Genomic DNA, 21,804 nt, shown 5'->3' with positions numbered 1-21,804 from the left:
CCTCACTGTTACGTTGGGACAAAGTACTTTGGTTGTGTTGTACAGGTTCCACGTTGGTTCCGGAATCCCTGGTGTTGCGCCGCACTACACTCCGCTGCCATCAACCTTCAACGTGCTTCTTGGCTCCTACTGGTTCGATAAACCTTGGTTTCTTACTGAGGGAAAACTTGCCGCTGTACGCATCACACCTTCCTCTTGGGGTTCCCAACGGTCGCGTGTTGTACGCGTATCAATGACCAACGTGGTTGTACCATTCTTGATAGCTTCATGGCATGCCGCATAGCCAAACCCTCCACTTCGACGCCTCCTTCAGCTTCTCCCAACAATGGACCATATGGAAGCTCTTCTTATGTATTACCTTGAACTTCTCCATCGGGGTTCTTGCGGTGGCTATGGCGGTGTCTGGGGCGTGGCAGCGAGGGTTTGCTCGGATTCCATGGCAGCTGCGGCGAGGAGGACGTCCATCGCAAGGGGCTGGAGTGTTCGCACCGCTCAACTTTGATTTTTTGGGGGCTACGAATGGCCTCTAGCGGGGATGTGAGTGGCGTCTAAGCCACTAGCGTGCGAGCCCAACGTGAGGAACGCCGGTCACTCGACGCATCCGCGGAGACGCAAACGCTACATATATTTCGGTTGTGTTTGCATCTCACGGACAGGCCGGTCAATATGCGTCGCGCCGCTGAGCCTAGGTGTAGATGCATATTTCAACCGCACGGTGCAAAAGGATCGTTCTGCATCCATTTACGTCGGGCCGTTTGAGATGCCTTAGAGCATCTCCAGTCGCGTCCCCCAAACCATCCCCCAAACAGATTTGGGGCGCGCCGGACAAAAAAACGATCCCAGCCGCGTCCCCCAAAGCCGTTTTTTGTCCGGCGCGACCCGATACGGTGTCCGGTGCCCCGAGCCCGTCCCCGCACCATAGGGGATGCTCTGGGGACGCTGGACACACCAAAAAGCGAGGCGGGGAGTGGCGGGACCGATGCGTCAGCGGCACATTGAATTTTAACCTAATTGTCGCCTACCTCACGACGGAACTTATTGGCGCGCAGCGACGGTGCAGTTCCCGTAGAGGCGCAGCGAAACGTCTCGTCGCGCCTAGCTCTGCGTGCCGGCGTTAATGAGCGCCACCGCTCCCCCGCCTCCCTCCGGCCTATAAAAAGGGCCGGCTCTCATCGTCCCTCTCACACACAAACCCTAGCGCCTCTCTCCCCAATCCTAGCCGCCACCATCTCAAGAGTCGACACCATGGCTGGTAGAGGCGGAGGCCGAGCTTGTGGCCATGGTCGTGGTCGTGGCCGCAGCAGAGCTGCATGCTCTCTGTCGCATGCGACGCCGTCGTCGTCCTCATCATCGGACATGCAGGACGAGGAGGGGCCCATGTTGTTCGAGTTCATCGTCGTCCTCAAGGGTGAACCACATGACATCCAGAGGCTTCCGTACACCTTCACCGACTTCGTCGCTGGCGACGAGCGCCCGGGCTCGCTGCATCTGCGGGAGGATGACTGCGGCTGCTGCCGGTGGATCGTGGACGTGATCTACGACGCGCGCGGCAAGATGTACCTCCACATCGGCTGGGAGAAGTTCGCGCGCTATCACCGCCTCGAAGACGGCTTTGTCCTCGTGTTCTACTTTGGCGACAGGGACATGAGCGTCAAGGTGTTCGACGAGACGCGTTGCCGCCGGAACTACCACGGCGACAGCGCCGAGGAGGACGATGACTGATGAGTGTTGTTTCTTCGCAACGAATATATGCACGGAGGTTTCTGGTTATTCTTCCTCTGAAGAACCAACAGAGGCACCCTCACCAGCTGGATTGTCCAATTTGGGTGACTAGGTGTGCCCTCGAGTGTTCTTTCTTGGCACTAGTTAGGTTTTGTTACTTTGCAATATTTTATATTTGTATCAACCATGGTACAAACTATGTATTAGTTTGTGGAAAACCATGTTCCAAACTATATCTTCGTGTAAACCACGTTCCCAATTATGTATTAGTTTGTGGAATGTTTCTTCTCTTTATTGAAATAAAAATGCAAATAGAAAAAAGAGTATTCTAATGTTTGGAGGTGGCGTTTGGGGACGCGGCTGATGAGCGATGTCCCCTAAATATGACACGAACGAAACATGTCTCCTAAACGTTCTATTTGGAGGACGGTTTGGAGGACGCTAGATATTCTTGAAAACCAAATCTGCCCACGCTGACAAACCCGCGAGGTGGACAGTGTCACGGCCACTGCACCACATGATCGTTAAACTGTCCATGACAACGAGAGGTTTAAAAGATTTTGAGTTGCCGAGGAGTACAAGTATGCCGTTGTTGCTGTTACGAATTGGATCATTTTCGCATGGCACTGTTCCATGCTGCAATTATCCACCCCTCGTTCATGGAATCATGGATCTCATCGGCACATCGCACATGAATGTTCGGCACCTATTTTGGCTTTATTTATGTTTATGCAGACAAGTTGGACACTTGAAAGGCTGTTGTTTATTTATGTCGTTTTCTAAGAGAAAAAAGGCAAACACAACACATGCATGCATGCTTCGGCTCTCGCGTAAAGCATTTGTGCAGCGGTGAAGAGAGCGCATTTTTGTTACCCGAGCTACATGTAGTTTTCTTTTTGCAAAATTTAAAAATAGAATTTTAAAGTACCACTCAGCCTCTGCAATAACGCACCACGCTAATGGCGCTACGGATGCACAGAACCAAAAAAGGAAAAGAAAACTAAGAAATAAAAGTCCGACTACAGTATCTTGGGCCTAACAACAGCAATACATCCACCGCCAAGACAACACCTGAAATACAAACTCTCCAAAAACGACGCCTTCAAGAAGGAAACAGGGCTCTAACACCGTCGTCGCCTGATCAACGATCTTAGGTTTTCACCCTGAAGATAGTCCGCGCTCTCAAAACAATGCCTCCAACAAGGTCATTGCTAGGCACAACCAGTTAAGACCAGACCTTGGGTTTTTACCCTGAAAGATAGGACTCTGAACTTCACCTGTGTTGTCGCCCCCACTTTCATACCGCAGCTGTGAAGCCCGAAACACCAAGCAAGTCCCTCAGCAGCGCAGAGACTTGAACATCCCTTAGCTAGTCCTCCCCTTCGGTCTTCATGAACTTCTCTTCTTCCGACTTTCATCATGGATCCATAGTCACATGATGTCAACACAGAAAAAGAGCTTCGCGCTGCTCCCTCCAGAACCAATCAGTCGGAATAGAAGCATGGGTGCGCATGACCGAATACCATCGACCCAGCAAACTCCAGGCAAAAAACACTGTTACATTCGCCGGCGGAGCCTTCCGGAACTCAATACTATGGCCAGATCACATCTAGGTCTCCGGTAGGTCTTCCTCTTCACGCAAGAGAGACCCTAGGACCACCGCCTTTATTTAGGTCTTACCCCCACGTCGGCGACCATCCCGGGCTGGCCACTCCAACCCTCCACCGACGACACCGTCGCCCGCTTCCATGCTTCTCCATCTCGTCGCTGGAACGCCGGTGATAGATCGATAGATCCACCACCACCAACCGCAAGCCGACCCTCTCTGGCGAAGAAGAGGGCCACCTCCACCGTCGTATCCAAGGGTGTTGCCCCGGGCAACCTCGTGTCGCGAGCAAAGCCCGAGATCGCCCCCACTCACCGACGAGAGGCGGGGGGAAATTGGCGCAGGCCATGGGAGGGCGGCGGTGGTATGTGTCTATTTGTGCAGCTGCGAATAGAGGATATGGAGACTGAAGAGAGGATTTGTGCAGCAGCTGCGAATGTAGATCGTAGGAAAGTCAATTTCTGTATTCTCGCGAGCAATCAAGGTGCACTTGTGATATGGGCTTGCCCATATCTGAAAGTAGAATTGTAGAACCCCCGATCGGGGGCACTGACGCTTCAATCCTAAGAAAACTATGGGGAATGGTATGAACTTTAGTCTTCTTCGCAACATCTGTCGAAGCCTGCTGTATAGATAATCCAAATAGGAGGTTGTCATAGTTCTATGCCAACGGCCATTTATCGGGACAATCGGTGTAGTCTTTGGTGTAGCTCTGGCACCGTTTTCGCCAATGGCTTTTATGTGCCGATGATTGATCTAAATTGTCGGCGTACCATCTATACCAACGGCTTTTCGTACGCCGATGGTCAAGCCCAAGATGTCGACCTAGGTCGTTGCTTTTGCCCTTTGCCGACGGCTTAAAGCCGTCGGCATAGCTCCTGTTTCATGTAGTGTGTGGTAAAAAATACTTTCAAAAGTGACAAGTATGATGTAAATCATATATGCATACGCACCAAATTACCAACACACGCACACACAAAACACGGGAGGCTAGAGTAACGTAGCCAACGTCTGGCGGCCAAGTGCTCCAGGGCTTGAGTCTCGCCGGCGGCGCCACCTCCTACAGGTTCGTAGGAGGTGTTTAACTCGTTGTGGAGAATATAGACACAACAAATTCAACTCGGTGCACTGTTTAGAGTATACTAGCTGGCGAAATACGTGGAGCACCCAGGTGCCATGCACCCTGATATTAAAAAAACGGAAAGTTTGATTTAAATGTTTCACAAAAAGTTGTAATTATTCACACCCATACATGTCTCCCTCATACTTACTCATGCAATTTTCTAAGAAAGATACGACCGTATATCACCTACACAAAAAGGAGAAACCGGTTTTTTGTTATATTGTAAACAGTGTACATCCACTACTTATATTGCAAATAGTATAATTTATCATTTTTGTGTAGGTTACATATTTTTATATTTTGGGATCAGATTTGACACGCTCATACCTATATATATTCTCTAGGGGCATGATTTATGACATATTTTTATGACATATCTTTTTAGTATTTTCTCGAATATTGTTTATATAGGGTTCAAGGGAAACCAAAAAATAAAAATCACGTACATGCTAACGGGGCCTTTTTTTGGATAGAAAAATAAAAAGTGTTTACTAGGAAAATGGGGAAGTTCACCGGTTTGCTAGATGCCTTTTCTCGTGCCAACCACTTAGCTCTGGATATTTTATACGCTTCACACGCTCTAATTGTCTTGTGACTCTGGGAGGCCCCTGTCGCTACTCAATAATCCTAGACCTACGTTCACGGCTCGGAAGTCCAATCCGTAGAGTTGTGACCCAACGTTAGTGGGGAATTCCTATATGCCGGACCAGGTCGGCACGTGCACCGCGCCGCGCACGGTGTGGGCAAGCCCGGTTAGGCGATTTTTTCCTGTTTTTTCTCCTTTTTCTTTTCTTTTCCTTTTCTTTTTCTGTTTTCTGTTTTATTTTTTTATTTTCTGTTTTATTTTTCAGTATTTATTTTGTTGTTCCCCCATTTTATTTTTTATTTAAAAATAATTTTCTAAAATTATCATAGAAAATGTAAAATTTGAACGGTTTTTGAAATTAAATAAAATTTTAATCTTGAACAATTTTTGAAATTGAACAAATTTTAAATTTTGAAAGACTTTTTAAAATTGAATGAAGTTCGTAATTTTATCAATTTTTTAATCTTAAACAAATTTTCAAATTTTGGAAGAATTCTGAAATTTGAACAAATTTTAAATTTCGAACGATTTTTGAAATTTGAATGAATTTTGGAATTTGATTTTTTTAAAAATTTTGAACACTTTTTTAATTATAGAAGATTTCCAAATTTTGAGTGAATTTAAAATCTAACTTCTTAAAAATCTGTAGATAGAATTTTTTTACGGAAACAGTAACTGTTCAAGAGGAAGCAGAAACAGTCCGGGCGGGAACCAAGATCGTGGGCTAGGCCGAAAAACATCCGGGGTGTGTGCGGCACCTCGCGTGCCACCGACGAGGTCGGTATAAAGGCCCTCAAAAGTTTGTGGCCCGGGCTGCACGGGGGGCCCACCTATATGCCCAGGCCTGCCTAGCAATCACAAGGAGTCTGATTACCAACTTCAGCAAAAACCGCCCTTCGAAATTTATATAAAATGTCTGCTCTTCCAAATGATAATGTATCCTTTTTTTTTACCAAGGATCAAAATTTATGTATGTTATATTGTGATCTAAATTCATATACTAAACGGAGGCTAACTTCAGACTCCGCTACGCTTCGGCCCGTCGCCAGTACGGATCATTGCCACTGACTATATATACATCTTGTAAGCCGCCGACTAGGATTTATTATATTATAAGATAACTCATGGTGTGTTTGTAAACACCTCCCGATATAGTGAAGTATTTGCTGGCTGGCGCCCGTGGTTTTTTCTCCTTCTGCGTTGGAAGGGGTTTTGCACGTTAAATTTTGTGTCTTCGTTGTGTTTTCTTTTATTCTTCTTTGTTATTTGCTTGTCGCGTTTATAACACTGTATATGCATGTAGGTCACATCTTCTACTCCCAGACGCCGCAATGCCTTCTATGTGGTCGTGGAAGCACCATGCAGGGGCACGCGTACGCATAGGTGCGTGCGGCGGTGTTGGTCAAGCTACAACTAAATACTAAGAGCACAATAAAGTTACAATGTGTCGGGAAAATTAGGGAAATATCGGTTGATCCCTTAATTGGAAATTAGCACACTCTTAACCGTGATATGAAAACATGCAATGAAATAAATGTAAACTTCAACACCACTGTGTAGTAACTCATGGATCGTTGTTGTATTGAAAGGAAATATATGCATCAAGCATATATGGATGAAACAAGATAATTCATGGCTCTCTCTTGACCATAAAGATGTGTTGGATAGAAAGAGAACCTCTCAACTGAGGACCATAGATGTGTCTTAGGTAGGAGAGCGGTTCTCAAAACGGCTGCAAGAGTAGGAAATCAAGATACATGATCACCAATCCTCCTCTCAAATTAGGAGAAAAATCACGGCCCGAAGCCATCCAAATATTATTGTAATATTGTCAAATAGGGACACAACAAGTTCTTTTTTAGAGAGCACTCGAAAATCTTATACATCAAGATACAATAAGATCTTAGATGCCAACAACAAGATTGAGGCACAAGAGCTACTTAATTGAGCAATCTCGTCAAAGATGGTGGAACCATAACTTGAAGGACACAAGGATGCATATTTGGTCTTCACAACCTTGTAGGCAATGCTTGACGTTTGATTTAGCTTCTTCATTCTATTTTTTTCTCTTTTCCTTATCTCCTGGTTTTCTTCTCGAATGGAGGTTGCCTTGGAATTTTGTCACTCCACCTAATAGTGGCTTGATGATAAGCTTATCCTCTCTCTATTCTCATGTCCAATGTTCAAAATGATCCTCGGTCATAACCCTAATGGGTAGTGGCCTCATGTAGTTATTTGAGCAGTGGGGAAGCAATGTGTAAGCTATAGGGTCAGCTGACCCCATAGCTTTTTTGCAAAACACCTTCACTTTATAGATGTTTAGGTATTGATCCTTGGTATATTGGTAGTCTGACCCTATCGGTTTTTTTTTTTTGTTAGCTTCACCACTGTGTTTGAGCCACCTGGAAGACTTTCATATGGAATCTCCTCACTTCCCACATGAGAAGGATACCGAACACAATGTGATTCAACACTACAGTTCTGCCTATATATATTCCATGGCGAATTTGGTAGTACGGATTTATTTTAATCAATGCATACATGACATGTGCTTGGAAAGAGAAATTAATAGGTGGATGTCTACAAAGGATGGATCGCAACATACGAATCGGTCCAATGTCTAGTATGTGTGCAACTGGTGAACTCCACATAGATGGAACAAACTGATTTGTGGTTCGCAAAAAGAAAAAGAAAAACTGATTGAAAGGGGTTTTAGACTTTCAGTCCATGCACGTACCTCGTGTGGTGCTAGCCAGGACTTTTAGATCAAAACACACACAAAATAAACACAAAATTACAGGTCTCGGCAGTTCTTCAGTGTCGACACTATAATTATCAACACATTGTTATGTCGACACAATGTCGACACACTATCCATCAACACATCAACGTTACAGTTAATATCTATGGTCAATTCGTCAGCTAGCTCAACTCGACAGGATTCCAACACGCCTGACCAAAAAGCTAAAGAATACGAGTCCAAAAAAAGTAAACTTTCATGGGGCGATTGCCGCGCCGCTGATAGATGTTCAGTCATCCGACACCGCCCCCTGTTCCGAGCTACGCGTCGTCGTCCCGTCCAGTATATCCTTCTTCTCTCATCCGGCGTCCGGCGTGATCAAACGCTTCATGTTCAGGGACGGAGACAAGGGGGGACGAGGGGGGGCTTAGCCACCCCCATGATTTGAATTTTATGAAGAACACTACTCACTAGAAGTGTAATATCTTGCTGATTTAGCTTACTCTGCCCCCCTCATAAAGTTTGCAACACCATTTTGCCCCCCTCAAGGTTGAAAGCTGGCTCCGTCCCTGTTCATGTTCCTTTAGAACCTCCCTCTTTTCATCTCTCTCCGGCGAGGCGGCGACACGTACGCCAAACCTGCCCGGCCGCCGGCGGTTCACCCCTGCCATGGCTCGCGGAAAGATGGCACTGCTCCTCGTTCTGATTCTCTCATCGGCCACACAGCCATCTCTGGCTCAACAGAGCGACGGCACCAGAATCGCTGGCGGGTTCACGCCGACCACCATGGCGATGCTCGTCGTCGTCATCGCCGTCTTAGTCCTCATCGCGCTCTTCTCCATCTACATGAACCGCTGCGCCTGCACGCGCACGGACCTTCTCCCGCGCCGGCCCTTCCGCAGCACCGCCCCTGACGACCAGTCCCTCGGCTCCGGTCATTGCCGCCCGCGCAGCCTCGACCGGGAGCTGGTGGAGGCATTCCCCACGGCGGTCTACGGCGACGTGAAGGCGCACATGGCGCCCGGCACCAAGCCGGTGTCGCTCGAGTGCGCCGTGTGCCTCGCCGAGTTCGCGGACGCCCACGAGCTCCGCGTCCTCCCAGCGTGCTGCCACGTCTTCCACCCGGGCTGCATCGACCCGTGGCTCGCCCAAGCGGTCACCTGCCCGCTCTGCCGCGCCGATCTCACCGACCTCACGCCGAAGGGGCAGCAGGAGGAATCTTCTGGGGAGAAAGGCGGGGAGTGCTCGGTGGTTTCCTTCAAGGCTGAATCATGGAGGCACGAGCTCACGGACGCCGACTACAGCCTCTACCGGAGGACGCAGTCGGCCATGGACGCGGCGGACCGGCACACGCTCAGGCTGCCGGAGCACGTCATGAAGGAGCTCGGCGCCGTCTGGAGGCACCGGCGAGCGGCCAGCCTCGCCGCAGAACACCCGGACGCCATGGACCGGAGGACGTCCGGGCGGCTGACGTCCTTCTTGAGGTCCATGTCATGGCAGCGGCACCACGGGACGGACTCAGAAGCCGGGGAGGAACACGGCGGCGGCAACAAGCGGATTCATCCGGTGACCGGAACGCGGCCGGTTGAAACACCGGGCGGATCAGGGTCCGGTTTGGACGAGAAGAAGGAGAGCTCCAACGTTGACGCTTTAAGCCGGGTTTGACCTTTTCGTTCCTTATGCACGGTGCACCAGTACGGGACAAACATTGCATGCAGTCATGCACATAGGGAAATTTAATTAAGACCTAAATGCATGTCTTTTTTGAAACAATAAACCCTCCAAACCATAAATTGTGCTATACATTCCCTTTGTTCATGTTTAATCGACGCCACTCGCGTCGATTTATTTCGAATAGAGGGAATATGAATTTAGAACTTAGAAGAGTAACTGCGGGTTGGCGGGCACCGCGAGCCAAGGAGGGGCAGGGCAGGGGGACACGAGGTACCGGCGAGGAGCGCAAACTTGCCTCATGGCGCACCATGTTCTTCATACGGCCGTCCTCGAGCTGCATGTAGGTGAGGGCGTGGGCGAATGTCGGTTCGGTGAGGAGGGACAGGTTGGAGGCAGCGTGCCTGGCCGAACTCGTAGTCTTAACTGCACATCATTTTGGTGTGGAGGCTGGTGTGGGTGACGGGAGAGCCCACATTGAGCAGCTCGTCGGTGAGGAGCTTCAAGCGCGTGGCATACTCGTGGATGGACATGTCGTTCTAGTAGAGGTCGCATAACTCCTACTAGAGGAGGACAAAGTGCTCAATGTGGTTGTCGCGGAAGGCATTGTCGATGGCCACCCAGATGTCGTGCGCGGAGCCGTCGAGGGTGAGGACCATGTCTAGGATCTCAGGTGAGACGGTGGTATAGAGCCACGAAACGACAATGGGATCGATTGACATACACTCGACGTCATCAAACATGGTGGTGGCGTTGACCGTGTTGTCGACACGGTCACATATGCCGAAGCTCTGAAGATGAGGATGAAGAGGGATGACCATAGGGTGAAGTTGGGATATTGAAGGTATTGGGTTTAGGGCACGTGGTTGTGGATTTGGAAATGGCGGAGTGAGACGGTGGAGGCTGCTGCAGGCTCGAGGTCAGCCAAGGGGTTGGTGCTAGAAGAGGCAAAGGAGGAGGCCATGGCGATGGTAGTCGGGTTAGCAGAAGTGTGGGGTAGATTGTTACAAGGGCTTGAATGCAACACACAATTATATTGATCTTTGGAGGTATTTATATGCAAACATACTTGCTACTTCCTCTGTCTCAAAATATAACACACCCTTAAATTTTTATGGATCAACAAGTTATAACTTTGACTATGTTTATATTTATAATTTTTTTGATAAAGGGCGCTTTATTACTCGAAGTATCAAGCATTACACTCAGCCTCTGCATAGCTAAGATGCACACAGCCTTTTAAGAATCCAGAATCCAGACAAAAAGATTACATAAAGGGTAAAAGGAAAAGAGCCAACTAGTCAACAGCTTCATTGTCTTCTATCCTACGGTTTTGCAGCCACCCATGTTGGGTAATAAAGTTCTTGGCCGTATTCTCGAAACGTGTAGACACCTCCATAAATAGGTCTCGGTCCTCGAAGTGTTGAAACGGTGACCATGAATGGAGCATAGTTGTACATCTGTAAATAACCTGCATAATAGAAATTTTTTTGTCATTAAAACCTTCGTTTCTCCACAGCCAAAGCGACCATACAACTGCAATCGCTCCCACTCGGATTATCATTTTATACCTTGAATCCACCCCATTTAACTAATTGCCAAATATATTAGTAATACTACGGGGTGGGTACAGGGTAGAATCTATCCGAACGATTGACCATATAGATCTAGCAACCCGACAATTGAAGAAAAATTGTTTTATTGTCTCTTCTTCGTGACAGAACACACATTTCTTGCAACCCTACCAGTTACGTTTTACAAGGTTATCTTAGTAAGAATCACATCTTGACGAAGATACCATGCGAAGACCTTAGTTTTTAATGGTATGTTCATCTTCCATATGGACTTATTATTTAAAATTGGTTGGGTAAGAGTGCAAAGGGCTTTGTACATAGAGGCTACCGGGAATACACCATTCTTGGTAAGACTTCAACGGAATTCATCAGTTCCCGTAGATAATTGTACTGAGTCTAACCGCTGAAGCAGTTCATTCCAGGAGTCTAAGGGGGACCAATAAGATCACGTCTGAACGTTACCGAGGGTGGAGAAGATTCCATCACCTTCTGCAAGATGTCCCCTTTATAACGAACAATATTGTACAAGGCTGAATACTTTTCATGGAGAGTGGTTGTTCCCAACCATCGATGCTCCAAAAATGTGTCTCCGCCCCATTCCTAATGGAGAAGGAACCAAACGAAAAGGATGGAGATTTGCAAGGCGAACACACTGATACCATTTATATCGAGTACTTCTGAATCCATATAATTTCCTTGCCGTCACCGCGATCATTGCTGACTTTGGTGCGGCATCAGGGCTATACACTAACCTCAACAAATGTTCATCCCATCTTATACGCTGATCCGACGAGGAGACGACCATGAGCTCCGATGCCCAGTGCAGGCTTTCCCTTTTCGTAACCTCAGGTTGTCCCTCAGCCTCCGGAAGCCGGCCGCTAAAATTTGCAATCGTTGCAACCCATGAGTCATGTATCTGGTTACTACTGCTCATCTGATCATTATGTATGTAACCTTGTAAATGTACTCGTATGTATATATAGTTGCTAGCAGGCTCTTGCGATTGCGAGTTGCAAGTGATCGGAAATAAATTGCTCACTGTAACACCAGAGAAGCAGTCTGCATCTTTCCATGCAGAGTTCAAAGTTCAGTTTGAGACTCAATAATCTAAGATGCATCTGTGAGGGCATACTCTTAAATTCGAATTGGAACGAGCAAATTACTCTAACTATTGTTAAGTGACTGAACACTGTCACGGCAACTACAGCACATGATCGTCAAATTGTTCATCACAGCGAGAGGTTTGAAAGATTTCGAGTTGCCGAGGAGTACAAGCATGCTGATGCTGCCGTTACAGATTGGATCCTTTTCGCATGGCACAGTTGGCACTGCTGTTCCATGCTGGAATCATCCCCCTTGTTCGGCACATGAAAATATGAAATGTTCGGCGCCCATTTGGGCTTTACTTTTTTTTCCAAGCGATCTTGAAGAGATCGATTTCCATTATAGGGGATAACGAAAACAGCAGTATTTACATATGTATGCATACAATTTGGACACTTGAAAGTCTATTGTTTATTTCGTTTTCTAAAATAAAAAGACAAACACAACACAAGCGAGTTTTGGCTCTCGCATAAAGTATCCGTCCACAAGTGAGCTTCTAGAACTAGAGACATCGAAAGAAGATTTGCAAATTTAGGTTGTGCGTTGATGATCCAGACTGAAAGAGGGGCGAGGTTTTTGGGCTACCGCTGCAGATGTAATTCTGTAGTAAAGTCCATTTAGGTATTACCGCAACACTAAGGGCAATCAAGGCCCGTTCTTGAAATGGGCTTGACCCAGATCTGAAAGTAGAATTGTACTAGAAGGAAAGAAACCAATCGACGGCAGGGAACTTTGAATTTCATTAAAACGATTTTATAAAAAAGTTCGGTGATTGCATACATAGTTCAACGATAGTTTGTACAAAATTAAAAAAACGCAGAAATATGAAAATCTAAACCTAATGGCAGGTACAACCGAGGCCTAGGAGTCGGTACATCGCCGCCGCGTAGTCCTCATCGTCATCGTCGGGCTCCCGCCAATTCGCGTCCATCCGGCGCCCCCGCTAGCCCTCCGGTGAGTTGGGTTCGGCCTGGAGCACCGGATTACTAGTTGGAAGTTTAATAATGAGAATGTCTATGATATGTTCTACCCAGTGGCGGAGCCAAGCCCCAGGCTGCACGGGCCTTGGCCTGGGGCGTGGACCGAAAACTTAGGCTTGACTGTAGGAAAATTCACACTGTAGAGAGACTGTAGCTACTGTAGCAAAAGGATGGCTCGGGGCGTTGCTGGATCCTGGCTCCGCAACTGGTTCTACCCCCACTGTCTGAGATTGCCCATGAGGAAATGCATAATCTACAGGATGGGATCCAAAACCTTGAGGTTACTGGTGATAATGATGCATGGAATTTAACATGGGGAGATTATTATTCCATCAGGGAAGTCTACAAGTCTCCGATTGGCCAACATGAAACTCCTGAATCTATGCTTAATATTTGGAAAACATGTAGTGTTCCAAGACACAATTTTCTTGCATGGTTATTATTACAAGGAAGCCAGGAAGGCTGAATATCTACTCAATGAAGATGAAGAATTTCCATGTTGACTTCTCTGATTGCTTCTTATGCGACACATGCCCTGAGGAAACAATTGCTCATCTATTTTGTGTATGTAGTTTCAGCCAAAGCTTTTGGCGGACTAGTGGATATGAATGGAATTCTGATCTGGATATTCAGTCCATGATAAAGGATGCCAGAGAGAGATACTCCACAACTTTCATGATGGAAGTTCTTATTACTGGATGCCGGAGTTTATGGGGCAGATGAATGATGCTATCTTTAAAGGATTTTACCTATCAATCACCAGATGCATAGGAAGCTTTAAAACATTGTTCACCTTATCTATGCATAGAGCTAAGCCTAGTCTTAGAGAAGGAATGCGATCATGGCTAGATACTTTATGAGCATGTAACATACTCATTGGGCACTAGGTAAATATTCTTTTATAAATAAAAATAACACAGTAGGGAGTCTTTCCCAGTTGTATTTTTTTAAAAAAAATACAAAGTAAGGAGAGGGTTATCAACTCATCATAGAATGGTTAACGTGGATTGAGAAATAACTTATTTCTAAACTGACTAGAAATAGCCACTCCCTTCACATAAACCTTGCATGGGAAACAGACCTAAACACAATAAATGCATAGACTTGTTGTGGCAAAAGGTATAAACATAAACATAAACAGTAGGGACAATATATATCACGATGCAGACATGCATATCCTAGCAACCAGATCATACTCTAGCATACTTTCTATGATCAGGGCACATGACTTGGACATGTCTTGCTAGCACGGCATGCTTTGACGACTTATATATGCGGTGGCACAGCGGTACTACTGTTGTTATCCAGCAGTTGGGAATTGGACTTTTGATGTGTGGATAGGAGACCCGGTGGAGTTATCAGTTGCGTGCTGTGGCTGCTGGGGCATGGACTATGCGTGCGTGCGTGCAGCTGCATGCATGGTCAACCAACTTTCTTAAGTCACCGGCCACCAGCACTCTCCGCCGGAAATAGCTGCCGCCTGTGGCGACGCTGCGGTGGAATCCGATGGAGTTGTGGGCGGTCTGATCTGTCGTCTGTGGCCGTATGTGTTTGGATGAGCTTATTTGACTTTCTCGCCTGAAATTTTATACGTCGCCGACATCCTCTGCCATGTGAGAGCCAAGAACGGAAGCCGGCAGGGAGCTCACGAGGGTTCCTCTTAGGCGGCCGCCGCTGGTGCTTTTGTTAATTTCTCGTCTTAATTTAGAGCCTTAGAGCATCTCCAGCCGCGTCCCCCAAAGGGATTTGGGCGCGCCGGACAGGAAATGCGTTCCAGCCGCGTCCCCCAAAGCCCCTTTTTTGTCCAGCGCGTCCCCATTCGGTGTCCGGCGCCCCGAGCCCGTCCCCGTCCCACAGGGGACGCACCGGGGACGCCGGACACAACGAAAAGCGAGATGGGGAGTGGCGGGGCCGACGCGTCAGCGGCACAGGGAAAATTCGTCTCCCGCTCCCGCCAAATCCCGCCGCTCCCGCCAAATCGCGCCTATACCGCCGCGCATTTCAGGCCTCCCAAAACATATCCCGCCGCCGATTCATTTCTCCTATCCCGCCGTCCACCCGTCGTCCACCCGATAGCCCCCAAAAAGATGGCGAAGAAAGCGGCCAAGAAGCCGCCGGGCAATGGGACGAACGGGGCGACAGCGCCGTTCGCGAGGCCGCGGAAGGCGCCGGCTTTGAAGAAGAAGCCTGAAGGATGGACCGACGATGAATGGCAGCAAGATTGCCTGCGTCGGAAGCTATCGACGGCGGAGCGGAAAGGACGGAGGGCGGTGGAGCTGGAGAAGAAGGCTCTGGCGGCGCGCCAGCAACAGCACATACTGGCCGGGTGTATCGCCGCCACCAACGCGAGCCCATATAGTACGAACGTGCCGGTGTACGTTCCGGGAGTCTTCTCTCCGTCGTCATCCGCCTTCTACAACGACGGCCCCTCCGGCACTCCCGGGTGCGTGACGCCTAACTTGTCGCCGCACTACCAGGATGCGCTGCCGCACGGCGGCTTCAACCCCAACAACCTCTACTCCCCGGCGTACGAGCAGCGCGAGCCAGGACCCGGTCCGGACGACGCCCCTTTCACCGGCCGCAGGGGTCCGCTCGAATACGACGGCGCCGGTGCTGAGGAGGACGGCGGGGTTGAGGAGGAGGACGACGAGGAAGAGGACGACGAGGAGGACGACGATGAGGACGAAGAGGGCGGCGAGGAAGAGGACGACGAGGGTGCCGGTGACGATGATCTCGTGGAGGTAGACGCGGACGGCGTGAGGAAGAAGAAGAAGAAGAAGAAGAAGAAGAAGAAGAAGAAGAAGAAGAAGAAGAAGAAGGCGTCGGGCACACGGGGCCCGAAGTGGACGCCTCTGGAAGATCTTTGTCTGTGCGAGTCGTGGGCGACGGTGAGCCATGACTCCATCATCGGCGCCAACCAAAAAGGCGGGAAGTATTGGGCGAGGATCAAGGCCGAGTTCGATGAGCGCAAGCTCATCAACAGCGACTACAACAAAGTGACAATGAAGAGGAGCCAGAAGGCAATGTCAACGCGATGGGCCATCATCCAGGCATCGGTGAACTCCTTCCATGGGTACCATCTGGACTTAGAGACCAGAGGCGACAGCGGCGCCGACGTCGCCCAACTGGTACGACTCTTTCTTCCATAATCCGTAGCGCCTACATTGTGTTCGATGAAATGACTCTGCTTCCTTTGGTTAGTTTGATAGGGCCATGGAATTGTACTCGAGGCACTCGGAAGGTCACAAGCCGTTCGCGCTGATGCATTGCTATAGCAAGCTCAAAGTGAATGAGAAATGGCGGTTGACGCGCCTGTCGCTGTCCAAGGGGAAGGACGCCATTGATCTGGAGGCGCCGCTGGCAACTTCGATGGGCGTCCCATCGGGCAACAAGGCTGCCAAGGCCGCCTTGGCCGACGCTGCGTCGTCTGAGAAGACGCAGGCGTCGATCACGAAATGCCTCGCCGACGTCTCCTCGACCTTTCTCTCCCGCGCCGAAAAGAACGACGAAAGGTGGGCGGAGCTGCTCAAGAGGCAAGAGGAGAAGCTGGAGCTCAAGAAACGCAGGGACGACATGTCCCTGCTGAGAACGTCGACAGAGGGAATGTCTCCCCGGACGCGAGCGGCGCACAACTTCTTCAAACGCCAGATTCTCGACGACATCGAAGCCAAAATGGCGGCGGCGGTCGCGGCTGCCCGGGAAGCGGCATCGGCGGCAGCGGCAGCGCAGCAAGAGCAGGCTGACGCGTCTTCTACTGCTACACCTGCGTCGGCCTCTGCGTCGGCGACGGAGCAGACGCACCATGCACAGCAAGAGCAGGCAGATCGCGACGAGGTCGTCGTGCTCGACGGGCCTGCGTCGACTCAGGATACGACGCCGTCGCCCAACCCCTTCCCCTTCTTCTAATTTGCATGCACCAACGGTCTGTAATATGATCGCGCGCCCAGTACTTTGATCGATCGCTGCTACTCTGATCGCGACGAATTGGCGGGAACGATCTCTTTTGAATGCATCTATTTGAATTTTTTGATTGGGGGCGGCGTTTGGGGGACGCGGCTGGGGAGCGACGTCCCCCAAAGGCGGCACGAACAAAACTCGTCCCCCAAACGCTCGATCCGGACGCTTTGGGAGACGCGGCTGGAGATGCTCTTAGGACATTTCCAATACGACGGCGTTTCCCTCACAAAAGTAACTGCGTGTATTCTTTTGCATCAAGTTGCCGGACGCGAAATAGGCTTGACTATTTGCGTCTGAGGGGTCAGCGACCTGATGTATTTTGTCCGGCAGAGCTGTCTTGTATTTTTCCATCAAACTAGTGAACATATTTTGATCGAACATGTCCTAAGCGTCGAAACCGGTAGGCCCCCAACAGATGCGCGACCAACAAGGATGCGAGCGATGAGGGCAAGTTCTCTTCACTACCTCAGGCCCTCAGCCCCGTGCCTATACTCCGGCGAGGCGTGGCACTAAAAGAGTAAGCTACTACGACAGTGTGGCAAGGTGGTGGTGGGGTGGCGGCATCGCCCTAGGGCTGCAAAGAATGGGAGGGGGACGCGAATGAAGGTTGTTTGATTTCGTTCTTCCTGGCATGCGGGGCTGGCAAGGAACGCAAGGTCACGCGATGCGTCCGCGTAGCATCCACGCTGACACATCCATGACACGAATTTAGGTCATGTTTGCCTCCCCGCGGATAGGCCGGTCAGTTAGCATCGGGCCGCTGGAGATACCCTTATGGCTCCTTTGATTTATAGGATTCGTAGAGAAATTGTGTAGGATTTAGATCCTAGGAAAAAATTGCTACATAGGTTATTTAATTCATAAGAACATATTCTATAGGAAGTGAGCCTATAAGAATCTTGTAGTGAAAATCCTATAGGAAACAACATTAGCTCATATCTCATGATTTTTTTGCTACAATTAAATACGCTTCATGTTTTCATAGGATTTAAAATACACAAGACATCTCAATTCTATCATATTCCTATTCCTATGCTTTTCCTATCGTATGAATCAAATGAGTCCTAATTTTTCTATAGAAATTTTAGAGGATTTTCTTACTTAGGATTCGTTTCATTTGTTTGATTTATAGCATCGGAAAATATAGGAAAAAAAATTCATTAGGAGTATGGCTTGATTTTAAAGAGAAATTCTATGGTTCCAGCCTTATGGGATTGCCTTAATTCCTGTAACGACTATGCAATCGAATCTTTCTTTGGCTCCTAAGATATTGTGACCTATGTATTTTTAAAAACAATCAAAACGGTATTTTAGTTTTAAAAATTCTGAAAAAAATGTCTGGATGTAGCCAACAATGTATTCTACACGCACGCAAAATCGAAAAGCAAAATTGTATGTATTATGGGGTACACAGAAATGACAAATTATGATAAAGTTGAAATTTTTGAAGATGTGCATTGTCCACTATGCTCATATCCACGCTTTTGTCATTTTTGAGTAGCTTAGAGTACAAAATAATTCAAAGTGACATTTTGCACGTCTGTGAGATACATAATTAAATACATCTTGTTTTTCTTTTAAACTTCCAAAACTTGTAAATATGAGTTTTTTAAAAAAAAAAACTAAATGATAGTTGGAGCTGGGGAGCCAAAATCTCCAATGGCCATGCACCAAACCCTTTAGAAGAAATCTGTGTATTTACACTGAAGCAATCAAACAACCTTGATCGTATTTTTATGTTTTTTTTTAAATTACCGTAGAATTTAATAGAACTTGACATACAAATCGAGAGACCAAGAAAGAACTTTGACCATTAGTTTGGTTAACAAATATTAATTATATGCCACAAACAATATACCATTGCAAACTTTAGTTTTTATGGCATACATCTCTTATTTTTGTTGACAAACTCGGTGGTTAAAGTTTTTCTTAAACTACATGCATGCCTTATAAACTGAACCAGAGAGAGTAGTTGGAAACTAGGGATGGCAAAGTATTGGTTACCTGCTCGGGGAAGTTTCAAAAACACTGTGACAACCCCAAAGAGATGGTGGGAATGGCACAAATTGTGGAGCTTTAAAATTTTGGGAAACTTGGACTTGAAATAATTTCTTAGGCATTTTTTTTTTGGAAAATAACCTTTTTTTGGAAATTCCAAATAATAATTTTCATGCACCTGGCATAGTTTTTCAGAAACAAAAAAAAGAGCTAACCTACAAGTCCCAATAAAGTTAACACAACTTTAATTAATTTTTGAAACTTCACTTTTTTCTTTACACTGCAATTTTGAAACAAAAAAGCAAACTCTATATCTTTCCAAGAACTAGAGAATAAGATTTGAAATTTTGGAAAAACCACATACAAAATAATACAAGGATCCATTTACAGGTTTTCCTTGTTATATCATAGAGAAATATACCCTAGTATTACTTAATATTTGTTTTAAAAAAGGAAGTTATAGAAGTAAATAATGAGCCAAGTAAGCAATCAAGAATCTCAATGGAAACGTTCTAGAAACCCAAATAAAAAGTCATAATAAGTCAAATAATTGTAAAAGCTGACAAAAGAAAAATGAATTATGTAAAAGAATGTTAATTAATTTTGAAATTTTCTTGTTATCTAGAATACTTACGATTTTTCATAAATTTCCCTAGTACTTTGTGTTTTTGAAACTATTTTTGAAGTTTCAGGTTTCCACTTTTTCTGAAAGACATTAGATATTTAAATTTATTTTTTAGAAAAGGAAGTGTACCCAAGTCACTGCATCTATCGGTAGAAATCTAGTAATACTCTAAGAATCTTATTTTCACGATTTCCTATGTCTCGATTGGATTGTCAAGTACTCCATCCGTTTTGAATTACTCCCCGTGGATTCGTTTACAAATGCATAAAAAATCTAGAAACGTATGAGTCTACTAATTTAAAACGGAGGAGTGCCTAAAACTACCTTGGCATAGAAAGTTTACAGCTAAAGTTGTCAAGCTTGAAAGTTAACAACCAAATCTCAGCTTAATCAGTAGACGAGGCATTAGGTATTCAGGATGTACTACTATTTTCTGTGTCGTCTCCTTGGACACCACCTGAAGCAGTTGACATTATTATAACTATTAAACACGCACTAGCAATATAATACTTTCGAATACCTTCCGATTGTGGAAGTTTACGTTTTGGAAAATGAAGTGTTGAAAGGAAAAGGGTGTGAGACCCATGAAGCCACACAGTGACCCCACAGAGCAGCTTAGCCACCCAATAAGCAATTAGTCAGCTACCTAGATAGTATTTCCTGACCACCACCACGACTCGGACAGAGTTGTGCACACTCTTCTCCTGGAATCACTTTTGCTTTAAGGAGTGACTTGTCCTAATCCATGGCGCTTCCGGGTTCCTCTCGCTGCCTCTTTTATAAGTGGTGCTCTGCTTTGGTTTACTAGAGCTATGGTAGCCACTGCTTTTGCAACAACTGTTCTGATTGGTTCCATTAATTTGGTCAAAATTCGATCAGCTAGGATTGATTAGAGCCCACTCAGAATTATTCGGAATCGCCTAAAGTTCTAAAAAGGGACATACGAGATGGATGAGACGGCTTTCCTATCTTCGATCTTTTTGAGCATCTCAACCGGCGTCCTTGCAGGACATGCTCTGTAGAGGGTCTTGGCATACGTTTCCTTCGTATTAGGAGCGACTGCCCACATCGGTGGTTCCAATAAAAATCGGAAAATTACGAAACCGTTGATTTTAATTGAAAATCAAGAAATTTTACAAGTATACAAATAATTTAAACTACAATTCTTTCTCGACCGAATGAAGCCTATGCGGCGGGCGTTCTCGATGACGTCCTTGATGGCGCAGCCGGGCACTGGCTAGAATCGCATCCGATGGTGGATTCTCGTCGGTGAAGCGGTTCAGCGCCGGCTCTCTCTCCTCGTGAAATAGCGTGGGCCAGTAGCCGCTATTTACATCGTACATGGGGTCGAGCCACATCGCTTGCTTCTTCCTGCATCGGAAGATCTCTTTCCGAAGTCATTCCCAACGGGTACGGGCAGCGCAGACACCCCATCAAACCTGATGGCGAAGCCCCTCGGAACCGTTGCTTTAGGCGGCGTGAGGATGCCGTACTTGGCGAGCTTGGTAGCCTTGTGGTAGTTCACCCAAGGCCTATCTGTGGCAACAATGGGAGAGAGAGAGAGAGAAGGAAAGGGAGGCGAGGATGGTGTTGAATCGATGTTGTACGAGCGAAAGGGATAAATAGATGCTTATTTGAGGTAGGTCGGCGGGTTGTGGCGCCATTTAACACTGGCGTCTCGAAAGCCAATCCAGAAGTCGATTCACCCGCCATTGTCGCGTACTTGACCCGCCGTTGGAGCACTCACAACGCCTGCCAAGCGGGCGACCATTCGACAATGCACGAGGCGTGGCGTATGTCTTGAGCCTGTACGGGCCGGCACAGGGCTGGCGGCAAGTTATTGAACAGTTGGTGAGCCCAACATTTAGCGGGCACCTCAATAGACCTATTGTGATGGTTATTGAAGCTGCTAGTGGTGATGCTCTTAGCATATTTGATGGGTACAAGGGTAAAAAGTAGGAAGAAATATCTCCGTTTACATAAAAGCATAACCGTATTATCATTGTGGAAAGCAACAGCAACTTGATTAGTTTTCCTCTGTTCATCATCGCTGTCACCAGCCATCAGAAAGGCAGAAAGTGAGGATTACACAAACGGCAGGCAGGCAAGCAGAGAAAA

General features: G+C 47.1%; 1 protein-coding gene across 1 annotated transcript; it reads left to right on the top strand.

The window, feature by feature from the left end:
* Nucleotides 1-8,267: 8,267 nt before the first annotated feature.
* On the top strand, nt 8,268-9,574 carry LOC127313172 (E3 ubiquitin-protein ligase Os03g0188200-like). Its single transcript, XM_051343723.2, has one exon. It carries the CDS (start codon nt 8,447-8,449, stop codon nt 9,440-9,442), a length of 996 nt encoding a protein of 331 aa, XP_051199683.1. The 5' UTR covers nt 8,268-8,446; the 3' UTR covers nt 9,443-9,574.
* Nucleotides 9,575-21,804: the final 12,230 nt, after the last annotated feature.

The sequence above is a fragment of the Lolium perenne genome, chromosome 7, assembly GCF_019359855.2.
Source record: "Lolium perenne isolate Kyuss_39 chromosome 7, Kyuss_2.0, whole genome shotgun sequence".
Taxonomy (NCBI): Eukaryota; Viridiplantae; Streptophyta; class Magnoliopsida; order Poales; family Poaceae; genus Lolium; species Lolium perenne.
This window is presented reverse-complemented; position numbering and strand designations above follow the sequence as displayed.